Source organism: Carassius carassius, chromosome 4, assembly GCF_963082965.1.
Source record: "Carassius carassius chromosome 4, fCarCar2.1, whole genome shotgun sequence".
Classification (NCBI taxonomy): domain Eukaryota; kingdom Metazoa; phylum Chordata; class Actinopteri; order Cypriniformes; family Cyprinidae; genus Carassius; species Carassius carassius.
In genome coordinates this window covers 9,634,256-9,652,288 of record NC_081758.1, presented here as the reverse complement: position 1 = coordinate 9,652,288, position 18,033 = coordinate 9,634,256, and the positions used below count along the sequence as shown (strand labels likewise).

The 18,033-nt window shown below is 37.8% G+C and overlaps 1 protein-coding gene across 5 annotated transcripts in view; it reads left to right on the top strand.

Moving 5' to 3' along the window:
• LOC132133461 (microtubule-associated serine/threonine-protein kinase 4-like) overlaps window positions 1-18,033 on the top strand; it is a 133,593-nt gene that overhangs the window by 102,143 nt on the left and 13,417 nt on the right. For 3 of the 5 annotated variants that reach the window (XM_059546309.1, XM_059546332.1, XM_059546325.1), the window contains 15 exons: window positions 1,069-1,223; window positions 1,412-1,487; window positions 1,601-1,810; window positions 1,992-2,093; window positions 4,063-4,195; window positions 6,450-6,517; window positions 6,775-6,866; window positions 7,105-7,313; window positions 7,716-7,854; window positions 8,204-8,336; window positions 9,521-9,686; window positions 14,163-14,264; window positions 16,043-16,168; window positions 16,645-16,757; window positions 17,660-17,781. In XM_059546309.1, the coding sequence (XP_059402292.1) occupies window positions 1,069-1,223; window positions 1,412-1,487; window positions 1,601-1,810; window positions 1,992-2,093; window positions 4,063-4,195; window positions 6,450-6,517; window positions 6,775-6,866; window positions 7,105-7,313; window positions 7,716-7,854; window positions 8,204-8,336; window positions 9,521-9,686; window positions 14,163-14,264; window positions 16,043-16,168; window positions 16,645-16,757; window positions 17,660-17,781 (1,946 nt within the window). The remainder of the gene's footprint in view (window positions 1-1,068; window positions 1,224-1,411; window positions 1,488-1,600; window positions 1,811-1,991; window positions 2,094-4,062; window positions 4,196-6,449; window positions 6,518-6,774; window positions 6,867-7,104; window positions 7,314-7,715; window positions 7,855-8,203; window positions 8,337-9,520; window positions 9,687-14,162; window positions 14,265-16,042; window positions 16,169-16,644; window positions 16,758-17,659; window positions 17,782-18,033) is intronic. The other 2 variants (XM_059546318.1, XM_059546313.1) reach the window with 2 other exon arrangements.

Sequence of the window (18,033 nt, the reverse complement as noted above, 5' to 3'; positions counted from 1 at the left end):
TGCGACAGAGATAGATAAACTGTACATGTGACAAGAGGTGCAAATCACAATAGCACGAGAAGCCATTACTCACCGTGCTTGATGAAATATTCTTACTGCTGTTGTTTGATGAACTTGTGAAAAACTGGAGCGAGAGAGAGGAGATGAGAAAAGAAAACATCAGTACTCTGTATCGGCCAATACCCTGAACCCAGGTATCGGAATCGGTATCGGGAAGAGAAAAAGGGTATCGGAACATCTCTACATGATACTATCAATTAAAACTGTATACAGCTTGTTGGAGTAGCACTGAACATTACTTTTTTGTTGTTGTTGACATTGCAAGCTTCATTGCTGTTTCTGATTTGAAGCTTTGGGTTTGTGTCTGTGTCCTTGCACTCACATGCACAACTGAATTGATGCTTTGCTGAGACTGTCTGCCACAGGCAACAGATGCTGCCATGACTGTCTCCTGGTCTGATTCATGTGCCTCTGAGCAGCGCCAGATTTGTTTGCTGATAAATATGTCCCTGAATCCGCGCCAGACTGCCCACCCACCCAACTCTCTGGTTGTTGTTGTTTAGTGACACAGTTGCTGCAGCTGCCCATGTTTACAGGAGATGGCTAGCTGTATGATGCTGGCAAACCAGCCAATCAGAAATTTCCCCTCAGTAACATTTGCTATTAATTAGAAATAAATACTTAAAGGGGTCATATGATGTTGCTAAAAAGAACATTATTTTTTGTATTTGTTGTAATGAAATGTGTTTATGCAGTGTAAGGTAAAAAAAAAAAAAAAAAAAACATTATTTTCCACATACATGTACTACACTATTGTTTCTTCTCTATGCCCCGCCTTTCTGAATTATACAGTACTTGCGTATTGACTGAGGTCTCCACTCCACATCATATGTAGAAACAGGAAAACAGTTAAAATCCATTGCTGTGTTTAGTTTCATCCATCACCTGCATTATCACCTAATGATGTGTTAAGTAACACATCAGTGGGCATCTTTCCTTTCTGGTTTTGTTTTCATTTCATTTTTCTCTTTTCTTTTCTTTTTCAATGTATTTTCGTTTCATTTCCAGTCGTCCTGTTCATCACAGGAGAAGCTCCATCAGCTGCCTTTCCAGCCAACACCAGATGAGCTCCACTTCCTGTCCAAGCATTTCTACACAGAGAGCGTTGCTGGAGATGACCTCAGGAGAGCTACGCCTATGCGGCCACGTTCCCGCAGTCTAAGGTAGAGGAAGCTTAATTGTTGTTGTCTTTTTAAATTTATCTCAGATCTGTCTTAATCTGCATCCCAGTTTACAAACGGAATAATATGCAAGAATTACTGCGTACTAAATCATAGTACATTAAAAGTAGTATGCCAAATATGGCATTATAACTATATAATTATATTTCTTTGCATTGTTGCATTGACAGTCCTGGAAGATCCCAATCGTGCTGTGACCATGAGATTATCATGATGAATCATGTGTACAAGGAAAGATTTCCCAAGGTAAGTGTATCCTACTTATACTACCTATCCTACTTTTACCAGTCTTCTTCAGTATCGAGTGATCGTATCTTTAAAGGGGAATTCATTGTTGGTTTGTTCTCTCCACCCTTCAGGCCACAGCTCAAATGGAGGAGCGCATCAAGGAGATCATTCGAAGCAACTCCCCTGAGAATGTCTTGCCTCTGGCTGATGGTGTCCTCAGCTTCGCACATCATCAGATCATTGAGCTGGCCAGAGACTGCTTGGAAAAGTCCCGTCTCGGCCTCATTACCTCACGATACTTCTGTGAGCTCACGGATAAACTGGAAAGGCTCTTTCAGGAGGTAAATGATGCCTCCAGAGACTTTGCTTTCTTCATTCTTTTGAGCTAAAACTAACTTTCTGTATGTTTAAAATACTTCTACCCCTGTGTATTCTTCCATTTCAAGTTGTTTCTGATCATTGCTTTCATTGATGCATGTATATAGATGGCCACTTGTGATGTGTTCTGTCATTGTAATTCAGTCAACTGAGCGATCGGAAAGTGCAGAGGTGACCTTCATCAAGGAGCTGGTGAAGAAGATTCTCATCGTCATCGCCAGGCCTGCTCGACTCCTTGAATGTCTGGTAAGTTGACTATAATAGTTCTTTAGCAGTGGTCTGGGTCAGTCATACAAAATCCTGTTGCATCTATCTGTTGTAAGATATCTGTTAAAATTTAAATTGGTATGACTAAATGCTTTAAAGGAACACTCCACCGTTTTTTGAAATAGGGCTTATTCACATTATTTCCTACATTTAGATAGGTGGGCAAATGCATTTTTGTGTCAGTGCATGCATTGTTTTAGTTTGACTGGGTCGGCGTTAGCTTAGCTTAGCACAATGAATGGAATCCTTTGTTGCCAGCTAGCATGGCCTGAGTAAAAGTGATCAAAAAAATTAAAAAAACCCACCTAATTACTTCTTGTGGCCTGCGTATTCACAACGAGTACAAATAGCGATCCAGATTAACACTAGGCGATTTCCTAGGCAGATATTGACTTGGGACTATATTATGGGGAAGCACAGGCGAAGCACTGCTGCTTAGGCGAAGCACTGCTACTTCGGCGCAGAGATATCACGCAACACATGAAATCCCACGACTTCCGTCAACATACCGGCGTGAATAGTCAAGTATAGTAGCTGCCTGGCTATTTTCCTTACAGTACACGAATGGCGATGAACATGGCTGATTTTGAGAGAGACGAAGAGGGTGACTTCTCAGACAGTCAAGAACCAGAACCATACCTATTTGAACCAGAGTTTACAGAAGACGAGCTGCGTTCTTTGGAAATAGAACGACAGGAGGAGGAGGTTGCGATCGCTCGTGATGAGAGCCAACATGAACTGGTGGTGTGAATGTGGGGGAATATGCCAATCTATGCCGACGGAAATAGAGTGTCTATGCTGTAGAGAGTGGGACATGTTTTTGCCATTGATGAGCAGGCTCAACACGTCAGATCAAGATGAACGTGCCCGAAGTTGTGTCACATCTACAGAGGATTTCACAGCGCTGATCCATTCTGCAGTACTCGATTTTTTTTTCCGGTGTGACAAAGTGAACTGGAAAAAACGCCCCACGCCGAATGGACCAAATGGACAGCTGTCCACAGAGTAAGTGATTATTTTAATCATGACGCATGTATAGATCGACCCATATTATAGCTGTATTCACATAGAGTTGATGTTTTCACAGGCAATATAGGTTATATAGGAAAAGAAATAAAAGACAACTTACATGTGCACTTTGTTCTTCCTGTGTTTTCAAAGTAGTCCTCTGGTGCAAAATGTTCTTCGCAAACACGATACTGCTTTATTTTGTTGAGAGGCGTTGAACTACAGATCTCCAGAGCTGCTAGCCATTTATTTCTCAGTTCCACATTAGGTGGAATTCTGTGAAACATTACATTCGTGTATGTCCTTTGCTTGTTCTCACAACCTTTTGCTATGCAGGTAATAACCATGTTTGCTGTAACTTCTCAAAATAAATCATCCAAAAGCGAAGACACTCGGTGCAGGTCACGCCGGTATGTTCTTCTTCTTCTGTTTTTTTTGACGCGTTGCACGCCGCTATGTTGACGGAATTCGTGGGATTTCATGTGTTGCGTGATATCTCTGCACCGAAGTAGCAGTGCTTCGCCTAAGCAGCAGTGCTTCGCCTGTGCTTCCCCATAATATAGTCCCAAGTCAATATCTGCCTAGGAAATCGCCTAGTGTTAATCTGGATCGCTATTTGTACTCGTTGTGAATACGCAGGCCACAAGAAGTAATTAGGTGGTTTTTTTTTTGGTTTTTTTGATCACTTTTACTCAGGCCATGCTAGCTGGCAACAAAGGATTCCATTCATTGTGCTAAGCTAAGCTAACGCCGACCCAGTCAAACTAAAACAATGCATGCACTGACACAAAAATGCATTTGCCCAACTATCTAAATGTAGGAAATAATGTGAATAAGCCCTATTTCAAAAAACGGTGGAGTGTTCCTTTAAAGTTATGCAAATAAAAGTCAAAGTGTAGTCAGAGTTTTCTGTTAAAGATAAATACTATCTGTATTGTAGGAGTTTGACCCTGAAGAGTTTTATCATCTCCTGGAGGCTGCAGAGGGTCATGCCAAAGAGGGCCAAGGCATCAAGACCGACATCCCACGCTACATTATCAGCCAACTTGGTCTGACAAGGGACCCACTTGAGGGTAGGACGACCTCAGTACATGGTTTTCAGTAGTCTCGGAGGGTTCACCCATGGGCTGTTCATAAGGTGTTTGAGAGATTTTGCACCAATGCCAAAAGCAAGTTAAAATTCTGTTTCAGTTTGCTTGGCTGACAATCATGCAACTTCTGGGAGTCTGGGCTCACAAGTTTTTATCAGTCCGTTAGGAAATAGTTTTATTCACAGGCTCACAGGCTGAGTGCTTCCAAGGAATAAGTAGTTGCTGAATTGCCCCGGGTTCTGTCAAATTCTGTCAAATTTTTATACATGACAATGATGAGTTCAGTGCCTATGAAGCTAGTCTTTCTGCTGGGAGCTTGTTTTATTGTTTTACAGCATTATAACAAAAAATATTTATTTAGGCTTTTTGTTACTGATCAATATATATATATAAAATGACAGAGTAGAACAAAATTTAACAAATTGGTCAAAATTTATCACAGTTATTAAATAAATATATATATATATATCGTTGTTTTTGCATAAATAATAAGTATGTATTTATTTAAAAACAAGTTTTTTTTCTCTCTTCTCCCCACAGTCACTTGGTATCTTGCTACTGTTGTCTCTGGTTTGTTTATTTTGTTAAAGATTGTAATATGTAAAGTGTAATATTATTGATTTATTGGCATCGGATGGACAGACTTTGAACTCCGTTAAGCTGTATAATGACACTGTTATCTATTTTACAGCTGAAATTGAATTAGTTTTATAGTTGATTAATTTTATTTTCCTGCTTACTAATGTGATGCTGCTTTGTGATGCTGCTTCTGTATTATACTGTATCTGTGGCGAGTGGTGACTTTTTGTGGCGAGTGAGTGTCAAGTATGTTGCCAAATAATATATATCTTTAACATACTGCACATTGTGTATGGCAAGAATGTAAGAAGATATATTTTCAGTGGACTTTCAAAACGACCTTTAAGTGTTTTTGTTTTTTTCCCAAGTCCCAACGTGATTTTCAACATGATGCTTTAATAACTGGCACAGATATACGGAAAATTAATATAGGCAAATAAATAATTGACATTAACTTGTTCCCAAGATTTTATTATGTAAGCTTTAAGTTACTGTATATCTCAATTTTAAATCATGTTTATATTAGCCAATATGTGAACCCATTCTCTCAAATGGCTCACGTGTTGTCAGTCAGTCATGAACATCATGATTGGAGCCTTTGTCAGATCCATTGAATTCTCAGTTGGATTGAAAACAGACTTTTGTGGTTCAGTTTTGTATAATACAACATGAAAAAATTGCGCAGAATACCTGTGAAATTATTGATGCATATTACTAAAATGCTCACATATTTTTAACTCCGTTACAAATTTTGAACTGCAGCACAAATATGTCTAAAATTGGGTTGTCACACTAGAAAGCTTTAAATTTATTGCAGTATTTTTATTGGTGTATCAATGCATTGTATATGTTCAAGGTCAGGAGTCTAGGTGCAGATAATGCTTTCTATCCTTTTTATTGCATTTTATTTCTTGTAATGTTAGCTGAAAGCCTTGTACAGACACTCACACTGTAACAAAGCTCTGAATTTGTACTAAAGACTATCATTATCGGTAATGAGAACAGAATATGCTCATAGACCTTGATGCCTCTGTGTTGCCTTCTCTGCCAAAGCAGTGTTGGTTACAAAGCCCTCCAAGGGTTTCTAATCCTCGGAGAACATCAACATCATTTGGTGTGATGACCTGAAAATGGACATAGGCAGCTGTTGTGAGGGCTTTCTGATGGGCTTAGTTGTCTTTCGTAGGCAGCCGAATGACCCTCCGGTTCATTACCTCCTGCTGTTCATCAGTTACTTTTGAAGCCTCTTGAGAACTGCCTCATCGGGATTTGTTTGGAGTGGCAGTTTTTCCGAGTAAATGTTTCATGGTGTGTGTAGATTTTAATGTTTCCACACCATTTAACAAATTTAAGAATCCACAGTAGTCAGCTCTACCAAGTTACTCTTTTGGAAAAAGTGACTTAATTCTTTGTTTGTTTGTTCGCTTGTTTTCTTCAAGTAAAAAACAATGACAAAACATAAGTTATATTGTTTAGCAAGAATAAAAATGAGAGGGACATAGTTGTTACTGTTAGTTATAGTTTTTTTTCTCCCAATTCAGTCCTCATCCAAAAACAATCCTGAACATTTAGTTCAAATATAGCTCAGTTATAGTATGTATTTTTATGTTGTTTGTAATATAAAAAAAACAACAAATGAATTTTCATTGTCTTGCAGAAATTGCCCAGTTAACTAGCTACGACAGCGGGATTGCAGAAACTCCTGAGACGGATGAGTCTGTCAGTGTAAGTAAACCAATTAACCAAGAAAGACCGCAAAATAGTACACTGCTGTAGAGCACAGTTGTTATTAAAAAATGTATGGAATATAAAGCCGATAAACAACTGTGATTATTAAGGCATGCCACAGAGAAGTTTTTAAACAGGAAAGTGTGTTTTCTAGAATAAAATTAAATGTAAGGATGAAATGTATGAAAATTACTACAGTATGGGAACTTTGATTTATTTGCTAAATACTTGAATTATTGAAATTCTATGTCCAGTCCCACAGTTTGAGCGCAGCACTGCGGTCCCGGCGTAAACCCTGTGAGCTTGACTTTGAGATGATCAAAGTGATCAGTAATGGGGCTTATGGGTAAGTGACTAAAACATGCAATGAGGTCATGTGACAATACTGAAGCAAATCATTTGGTAAAATGTTTAGCAATGTATGCTGCACATTGTTTGTAGTACATACTGCACAGTAAGCAAAATCATTGTAATCCATTCCAAGTTTAGTCCTTTAAATTGGTTTTCTCTAAATCGTTGTCACTCTGTGTTAAATTATCATACATTGTTCATTCAAACCAATATTTAATTTTTTTTCTTTATAGTGCGGTTTATTTAGTGAGACACAAAGAGACAAAACAGCGTTTTGCCATGAAGAAGATTAACAAGCAGAACCTGATGCTGAGGAACCAGATCCAGCAGGCCTTTGTGGAGAGAGATATCCTGACTTTCGCTGAGAACCCTTTTGTGGTCAGCATGTACTGCTCTTTTGAGACTCGTAGACATCTTTGCATGGTTATGGAGTATGTTGAAGGTATGCTGTAACACATTTACATTGCTTCATTATTCTGTTAGTGCTTGAAATACATGCATGGTTACGTTTTATGGGTAGTAACATGGTGACCAGAATGCTTTTGGTAATAGTAATGATACTAGATTTAACATTTTGTAAACACCAATTATGTCTTAGTACAGTCAGCTCATTTGTTCAAATATTTAAATACGCTGTAAACCATGTGTTGGTCAGTCAATAAATTAAATAAAATAATTCACATTGCTTTTTTCTAAATCAAATTTCAGGGAAAAAAAATACCAACAAATAAATGAGACTTAAGCAAAATATAAATAAAAATATGCAAAATGCTAAATAAATCCTATTTATAATATATATTCATTCTTTATGCAGCATTAATTTGTATGTTTCCTATCCTGACAGGAGGGGATTGTGCCACGTTGCTGAAGAACATGGGTCCTCTCCCTGTGGACATGGCTAGAATGTACTTTGCCGAGACTGTGTTAGCCCTGGAATATCTCCACAACTATGGAATCGTCCATCGAGATCTCAAACCAGACAAGTAAGCTGTGTGTGATAGATTAGAGAACTACCGCATAGTATGCTTAATGAAAGTGAAATGGGCATGAACAGTCAAAAAATCCAAGCTGATGGAAGCTGATCTAACATGCTTTCTGGCTGGTGATTTGTGGTGTTAGTTGATCCAAGCTGGTCTACCACCTGGTGGACCCAGTTTCAGTTTGGAAAGCAATCTTTGTTAAGCTAGTTAGCGTATGCAAAGGATCTGCCAGAACTGACAAAAAAAAAAACAGCTACCAGCTCTGTTTTTGTTCAAGCAGGGTTTTCCTCTGATAATTCTAATATAATGAATTGTTTTATTTTTCTTGCTCTGTGTTGTTACATTATAACAGTCTGTTAGTCACTTCAATGGGACACATCAAGCTGACAGACTTTGGCCTATCGAAAGTGGGGCTGATGAACATGACCACTAACCTCTATGAGGGTCACATTGAGAAGGATGCTAGAGAGTTCTCTGATAAACAGGTAAAGATCCAATTCTCTATGAAAGTTCTGACAATTTGTTATTTGGTCATTGTCATAACCTCTATGTCTGATATGTGCTCTGAAGAGCTAGTCTTTAGAGAATCATGAATTTCCATGCTAGCCTGGTTTATCCTGGTTAGTGCTGGTTTGCTGTTGATCTAGGACTAGCATAGCCATGGCTTTAAACAGTTTTGCTGGTTAAGCTAGATAAGACCTGACACCAGCATCCATACCTAGTATGGAGCAGCTTTGTTGATCTTAACAGGTTGGTAAATCAGCTGTTTCCGAAAGCTTGATTGTGTTGATGGGGTGCACTGTGACGTGTATTCATGCTTAGTTTTAAAAAAATGCATTATTATTCACATATTTTGCCTTTATTCTACACCGCTGTTTCTGTTCTCCTAAAAACTGTCTGTTGACTTCCTGGTTCTATGAAGCCCCTCCCTCAGAAATATGCAATGGGCTCAGATTGGTTAGCTGGCCCAGTGTGTCGCTAACCATCTAGTGCACGTTGTCCGGAAACATCATGCCCCTTACCATTATGAGTAGTTGCATGTGCTCTGGTGTATCGTAAGCAAAAGCATCATTGCCTTATCAATTTGAGCCCAAATCAGGCCCAGAGAATATTAGTGAAGAGGATCGAGCAGAACCTGTGCAAGCTCAGCTTTTACAGGACGTTTCAGAATGGGATGTTAATTGTCTCATACACTGTTATTTGTAAACGGTACTGATGTTCATGCTAGCTTTTGATATACGGTTTTATCCTTAGTAAAGCTTTAGTACAGCACAGTAAATAATTGTGTTGTTGCATTTTTGTAGAGTAATTGTTTATAACGGTAACACTCAACTACAACAACACTTCCTCTTCTCTAAAGCAGCCCAACATGGCCTCACCCCCTTTGTCACGTGTTTCCGGGGGTAAGGTTTATGTAAATTTTAGGATTTGTGATATCGCCAACCCAGGAAGAAGCTCACTGTAGTCCCTACCAGCCGTGTGTTGTAGGCCAAAAAAAGTGAATTCTGTATTCAAATAATTCCTTTGCATTGAACTTTAAGCATCTTAATTTTGCACATGTTGTTTATGCTCAATCAGTAACTTCACATTCTAACTAAACTTAAAAAAGTGAAATCATAATCAAAGACTTCTTTAAGGGTTGTAATTGTGCATACATTTTTCTTTACAGGTGTGTGGAACACCGGAGTACATTGCACCAGAAGTAATCCTAAGGCAAGGTTATGGGAAGCCAGTGGACTGGTGGGCAATGGGCATCATCCTCTATGAGTTCCTGGTGGGCTGTGTACCATTCTTTGGAGACACTCCAGAAGAACTGTTCGGCCAGGTCATCAGCGGTCAGTCACATTCTGAATTCATGTTACGCAATACAGGCATGCTTCATTCATCAAGAGCTTGCGTAATCTCAACCCTGCTTCTCATTAATACATATCAGTATCACATAGGATCAGCAAAAGACCCTTCAGGCATGAGGGTCTCCTGTTTTTATCCTCCACCTGTTCTTCTGCAAACCTGGATCTCTCTGGATTTGTTCATTGCTGTCTTATGCAAATAAAATCACGTCATTTTGTTTTTATATGAGAATAATCATTGTGAGTTGTCTAACAAAATGTCAAATTAAAAAAAGAAAGAAAAAGACTTTAAGTATTTATCATTGCCACATAGCTTGCCTGTCACAGATATTAATTATGTCTGTACCTTAAATCAAGCAGTCAGATTTGCCTTTAACACTGGCAAGCACGTTTTACATTTTAAAATTAAGTATTCCATTATGTTAGCTTTATTAACTTGAAACAAAAATGTATAAATTTATCCTTGATATTAGTATTATATTGGTATTATATTTATAATTTTATTCTATTTTCTAGTTAAGCTGACAAGTATGTATGCGATTTATTTTTAACATGTAGTATCGTTTTCATGGCCATCATGCATATGCATATGTAATTTGACTGGCCTTTAGACTGTAATGACAGAACACATCCACTCATTTTAACACTGTTGCAAGAAATTAAGCCAAGTAAAGTGATGAATATGCAATCCCTCTAAAAATTTCAAATGCTCTGGTACAGTATATAATTTGTACTCATGACTGTGCCAAAATGTGTTTACCCTCCAGTTCAGTCCTCATCCAAAAAACAAACCTGTTCAATTATAGTTCAGTGTATTTAGATATAGAAAGTATATATAGAAATATAAGTATAGAAGTTTATATTTTATTTTTATTTTAATTACTAGTCACTATCATTGGGACTTTAAAAGTACAGTATATAATGCACTTTTTTGGTGTCAGTAAGGAAACATAGGTTTATGTATTGTATTGTTAATCCTATACAGGTGCATCTCAATAAATTAGAATGTTGTGGAAAAGTTCATTTATTTCATTAATTCAACTCAAATTGTGAAACTTGTGTATTAAATAAATTAAATGAACACAGACTTAAGTAGTTTAAGTCTTTGGCTCTTTTAATTGTGATGAATTTGGCTCACATTTAACAAAAACCCACCAATTCAATATCTCAACAAATTAGAATACTTCATAAGACCAATAAAAAAAAGCCTTTTTAGTGAATTGTTGGCCTTTTGGAAAATATTTTAATTTACTGTACATGTACTCAATACTTGGTAGGGGCTCCTTTTTGCTTTAATTACTGCCTCAATTCGGCGTGGCATGGAGGTGATCAGTTTGTGGCACTGCTGAGGTGGTATGGAAGCCCAGGTTTCTTTGACAGTGGCCTTCAGCTCATCTGCATTTTTCTCTTGTTTCTCATTTTCCTCTTGACAATACCCCATAGATTCTCTCTGGGGTTCAGGTCTGGTGAGTTTGCTGGCCAACACCATGGTCATTTAACCAACTTTTGGTGCTTTTGGCAGTGTGGGCAGGTGCCAAATCCTGCTGGAAAATGAAATCAGCATCTTCAAAAAGCTGGTCAGCAGAAGGAAGCATGAAGTGCTCCAAAATTTCTTTACTTTGGTTTTCAAAAAACACAATGGACCAACACCAGCAGATGACAAATTAGATTTGATTAGATTCAACTTTATTGTCATTGCACATGTAAGGTACAAGGCAACGAAATGCAGTTAGCATATAACCAGAAGTGCAACAAGCAGTAAGTAAAGAATATACAGGTCTACAATGTTACAAATGTACAATAAATATACAGATAAGGCAGTATTATGGACAGAATTTACAGATTTTAAATACTATCAGCTAGGGCTGGGACAACGCGTCGAGGTCATCGATGACATCGACGCAAAAAATACGTTGACGCAAAATATGCGCATCGATTCGTCGACCTGTTTTTATTTCTCTAAAAAATGTTTGCAAAACGTTTACCTTATGTGCGCTGAATATACGCGATGGCCGGATCAACATTCTGTCCAACGTTATATAACCAATCCAGGGGTTTTTCTGCATTGATCTTTTTTTTTGGCGGCTGTCAAAGCCTTATTTGATCGGTGAGTGACAGTGACAGAGCGCGTACGAGAGAGAGCCCCGGCTGCACGCGCACTCACAGTCTTCAAACAACACGAGCGCTTCTTGCTCTCTCTCTCCCTTGTGCATATTAATCAAAATCATTAAACACGATAGAAAAAGGGGGAAACACCAAAGTTTCACGCGCAGTTTCACTCACAGTCTTCAAACTACACGAGCGCTCTCTCTCTCTCTCTTCCCCCACCCCCCTCCCCTCGTGAATATTAACCAAAATCATTAGACACGATAGAAAAAGGGCGGAACGCCAAAGTTTCACGTGGAGCATTCAGAGATTTTTTTTCTCCATGACAGGCTGCTGGCTCCCACTGTTAATTTTTTTTTTTTTTTTTTGGAAAAGCACTCTCTGTATTAGCTTAAAGCCCTAAAGTTTACATTGGTTACTGTATTCTTTCAATTGCTCTAAACAAGTATTTTGGGTGAACTTTTTTTATTGAATGCTAGACATCAAGTTGTTGTTATTTTCATCTGAAAGAAGAACTTTTTTTCAGTAAGCTAGGCCCTATGTGTTCAGTAAGCTTGTTTCAGTAAGCTATGTGTTTTCAAGGCTTCTAAGTTTTATTGAATGCTATCTCTATACAAGTGCAAAGTAATGCATTCTTAGTCTTTTATTTTGTAATTTTAAGAGCAAACATATATTGCAATGTTAAGGAATTCATGTTTTTTTCATTCAGATATGTAAATCAACGTGTATAAATTGTTAGTAGTCAATTAATGGGGAGATAATCGAAATCGAATCGGCCTGTAAAAATTAATCGTTAGATTAATCGATGCATCGAAAAAATAATCGCTAGATTAATCGTTTAAAAAATAATCTTTATCCCAGCCCTACTTTCAGCATGATATACAGATGTGTACAGGTGTACTTTGAACATACTATACAGATGGATTATGTAAAAGTGTATGTACACTATACTATACAGATGGATTATGTAAAAGTGTATGTACACTATAAGCATAAACTATGACCATATGAACATCATTTACACTAGTAAACCAGACAACGTCAGAGGCTTCTTACCTGGGCTAAGTATCATCACAAATAATCACAGACTGTGGAAACTTAACACTGGACTTCAAGCAACTTGGCTATAAGCTTCTCCACCCTTCCTCCAGACTCTAGGACCGTGGTTTCCACATGAAATACAAAACTTGCTCTCATCTGAAAAGAGGACTTTGGACCACTGTGCAACAGTCCAGTTCTTATCCCTAGCCCAGGTAAGACGCCTCTGGCGTTGTCTGTGGTGCAACTGTCAGATCAGCAGTCTTCCCCACGATTGTGTAGCCAACAGAAGTGAACCAAACTGATAGACCATTTTGAAGGCTTAGGAAACCTTTGCAGGTGTTTTGATTTGATTAGCTGATTGGCATGTCACCATATTCTAATTTGTTGAGATAAATGTGAGCCAAAATCATCACAATAAAAGAACCAAAGACTTGAACTACTGCAGTCTGTATGCATTGAATTTATTTAATACACGATTTTCACAATTTGAGTTGAATTGCTGGAAATAAATGAACTTTTTCACGACATTCCAATTTTTTGAGATGCATATTTGTTCTGTATATTTGCTTTAAATTAGACCTAATAATGTAAATTGACTAAATATGAGTTGATTGTTTTATTATCCTTTAAGCCAGAAAACCTTGAAACAGTCCCATGTGTTTCTGCAACTTCCAAATGTTTCTGCTACCATTAGTACATTTAGTCTTAGTTTTCTGTTATCGAGTTAGCAGAGGTGTGAGTCTTAATTAATGAGCCTAGCTAGCTGCTGATTGCCCTGGGCATGGATGCATATTCATGCTTCTTAATGTGATTCAAATGTGAGGCTCATGTTGCTGTAGAGACAAGTCGCAAAACAAACAAAGCACAGCTCTTCATTTATTTCATCCCCCTGGCCTTTATGGCAAAGTCCCCTTCTTTTTCTTTCTGGTCTAAGCTCAGTTTTGTCGTTCCTCTGCAATCATTTGTGTTTTGATTATGTCAAGGGCCCTGTTCTTTGATTTAGCGAAAAATGCCAAATGACCTCTGGATACTGAAAATCCATGCACGTTGCTAGAATTGATGCATGTGAAAGTGGAATATTAAGATGCCTATTTATGTGTAATGGGCATTTTGATGTGTTTTAATAATCACGATTGATTCATATGTAAAGAATTTCTGTGTTCATTAGTCTGGTGCTGTGCATGTTACAATAAAGGGCCAACAAAACCAGCGAGCAGCTTTCATGTTGAATGAAAATAATGAATTTTGTAAAAGACACTGGTTTTTTTCCATTTAGCTAATGAAGATGAAACTGTTTGCTGCTCCTTGTCTTAGATGAAATAAACTGGCCGGAGGGAGAGGACGCGCCGCCAGCTGATGCTCAGGAGCTGATCACACTACTGCTCAGACAGAACCCTCTGGAGCGCCTCGGCACTGGTAAGGGTTGAAAATGTTTTAGATAATACTTGCCAAGCTCCAAAAGTGAGTCAAATTGTCTTCGATTAATCGCAATTAATCGCATTATGCACAAAACTAATAATGCATTCAAAAGTAGTGTATTGTCTTTTTTCATAAGACATACTTTTGTCTATATGAACAAAAGTGTGGTAACATTTGGTTTGCAAACACTTTAAACAAATAAGGTGTATTTTACAGCAGTGTACATTTTACATATTAGCAGTTAAAATATTAATTATTGTAGCCTACATATCAACTTATACCATTAATGTAATTAAATTTAATTAAATATAAAACAAGCTATTTTTCACTGCCGGGGCATTAAAGTTTTAATAGAAAATATTTTATAGATTGTTATAGAATAACAAGTTATGCTCTAGAGATCACAGCCTTGATCATAACATTATAATAGACACCTTCCTATTAGAGACCTGCATGATCACGGGACCCATCGCAGCAGAGTGCGGCGCAGGACACCACGTGATGTGGGGTAATTGGGGTGTGCTCACACTAGGCAATCTTAACCCCCAAAGCCTGGTTCATTTGCTAGTGTGATCGTTCCGTTTAGCAGCCTCTGGCTCTATTGGAAGAGGTGGGCAAGAGCACGGTTCAGTTATATATAGATCAGTGAGATTGAGCACTGACCGTGACAGATCGCAGATCTTCTGATACATGCTGCATGATTGCGTGAATATTTCTGAGCGGCAAAAGCGATAGGTCTGTAAAGCAATATATTGTGAATAATAATATAATAAACCACAAAGTTAACAAAATGATGCACTCCCATGTGTTGAGCGAGAGCGCTTCTCTGCTGTCTTCACGTGCTATCGGAAACCTCTTATTTCCAACTTATAAAAGTCATGATTACGAGCTCGTTGCATTCTTTTCTGTTAAAAAGTAACAGTGGACAGTGGTTTGTGAATGTTGATGCTTAGCCTAAATTATTTGGTCAGGAGCATTCCCTCCTGTGAGCAATGATTTGTCTGTATGTATATTCAGAGCCAGTGAGCAACAGACTTTCATAATAAAAAACTGCATTAACGCGTGATAAATTAATTGTCGGTGTTAATAAATTAATGTGTTAACTTACCCAGCCCTAGAGAAATCTATTAATAAATATGTATTTATTTAAAATCATAATATATAAACTCTCACACAGCCACTAAACTACAGCGGCATCACAAACCAACTTTTGCCGTTAAAAAATTGCCGCGATTTACTAAAGATGCTCAGTGAAGAATAAGTGCTGAAAAGACATGGACACCGTTATATTTGTGCCTGACCTTATTGAAAATGCATTTGTAGGAGTTTCCCTTTCAGATGTAAAATTTATGGGAGAAAAGTATTAAAATGAATCACGCAACACGATTTACTAATGTTTGCCTTCCTCAAATTACTGGTATTTGCACCATAATTTAGTGCTCCAAAAAAGCATGTCTTAAAGCGTACACTAATTTGTGCTGCTCTTGGTAGATTATAAAGGTAATTATGAAAATTATCTGGCTGCGTCTGTCTTCTTTAATTTGCACATTCTCAGTAAATTACCCACAGAAATTTCCACTCCCATTAGGGCTTTTTTGGAATTGCGCACTCATGCTAATTTGCCCTATTTAGTAAACTGGCCCTTAGCCTCAAAGAACATTTCTTTTAATTGCATTTTTCCTTAGCACCTAAAAAAGAAATGCATCCCTTTGCACGTTTAGAAGGTTTAGGGTGGACAAGTGTTTCTGAAATTTGATTGGATGTGTATCCTTAAGCAGGAGGGGCGTATGAGGTCAAGCACCATCAGTTCTTTCACAGTCTGGACTGGAACAGCCTGCTGAGGCAGAAGGCAGAGTTCATCCCCCAGCTGGAGTCTGAGGATGACACCAGCTACTTTGACAGTGAGTGACAGCAGGAGTGAAATCATTGTCCTTCACAGACAGTCTATGCAAGCAGTGCGGGACTGAGAGCCAGTGCCATATATGTTTTTATGTCTTAAGGGAGGATCAGATGTTCCCAGAATGATAGATTAGTCATATATTAGTATAGCACAGTTGGTTGATGATATGAATCTTTGTCATTTGTTTGGAGAAATGTCAACAGTTTGCTCAAGCTTAGTCTTTTTTTTTTATACCCCCTGTGCTTTTGTCAAAATGTTTTACATTATATATGCTTATACATGCACTAATAACAATGTAGATTTAAGTAAACATCCTGTTGTTTCCTCTTCCTGTGTATTGTATGATGGCCAAACAAGATGACAGAATGTTTATTTTTAAATCTTTACTTTTAAGATTTCTAATAATAACTGGGTCTTAAAATAACTGACATGAGAGCATCACCGCACAATGTGACACATTTTCTTCTTCAATCGCAGCACGATCTGATAGGTACCATCACTTGGAAACTGAGGAGGAGGAGGATACCAATGACGAAGATTTCAATGTGGAACTGCGGCAGTTTTCCTCGTCTTCACACCGATTCTCCAAAGTGAGTTGTGTCTCTTTTTCCTCTCACACGGTTTAATTCAAGCAGTGCAGAATGACTCCAATGAGTATCTGACTAGTGTATGTTTAAATAAAGAAGCTGAAAACTATGGCCAGGACTGTCTCTGACATATTGCTCAGCTCATATGTTTACATGCATTTGCTTTTTTTGGAGGGATATACTTTTGTGGTCAGGGAACAATATCACACACAACAATTACTCGTGCACATCCTTGTTCTCAGGCATGCAAGGCTTTGGTGCATTGCAGTATCAGTTGCTTCCAGAAACTTAACATGCTTGCACTGAAGGAATCTAGTGAAGGCTGCATTTTATACATATCTGCTATAATTATGGGATTGCAGCTTGGGTTTAATCCTTTTTATTTATTTTTTTTTTAATAAACAAACTTGCCTGGTGGGGTGGGGTGTATTATTTTTTGATTCTTTGTATTCTTTAGCATTCTAATTATTCAGATATTTTATGAATAAGCTGTTTTATACTAAATTCATATGATAATTCATACAAGTGTACCTAATTTATTCGAAAACACATTTTGAATAAAATACTAAGCTGCATCTCTTACACCACCCAAACCTAAACGTCAGTGGGGTGTGAGCAGGTCATTTAAAAACATTAGACAAATTCTTACAAATTTGCCACCGATTTGGCTTGGGACCGTAAGCAACCACCTAGCAATCATCCAGAACACCATAACCTAACAAAAACCTAACTGTGACCAACAGAAGCATTTCAAGTTACATTTCCTTGCTTCAGGATTCCTTGCTTCCACAGTCTCATTCTCATTGTTGTATTCCTTGGCATATACCTGTGTTTTCTTCAAAATCTAATGGAGTTTAGTGATGCATATATGATGTATGATATATGATGTTTGTTTGTGTGTGTAGGTTTACAGTAGTTTGGATCTGTCTCGAGGACAGCTGGAAGAGAAAGGAGAACAGCCAGAGAAGACAACAGACAGTCCTCTCACTGTTGACTCACTGAGCTGGACTCCAGACTTCACTGAGATGTATGTTACCCACACACCTGTGCCATAAAAAATAGCTTAGATCCAAAATTAAGGTGAAAAAAATCTGAAATTAATAATATATATATATATATATATTAATTTCTATATATACTCACATGCTTCTAGCCACACTATTTGTTTTGAAAATATTTTTGTTAATGAATTACATCAGAAACACAAAATCAGATTTAACTGGAAAATAACATTTATGATAATAGATGTTGCATTGTCTAGGTTGGTCATTTATGGTCA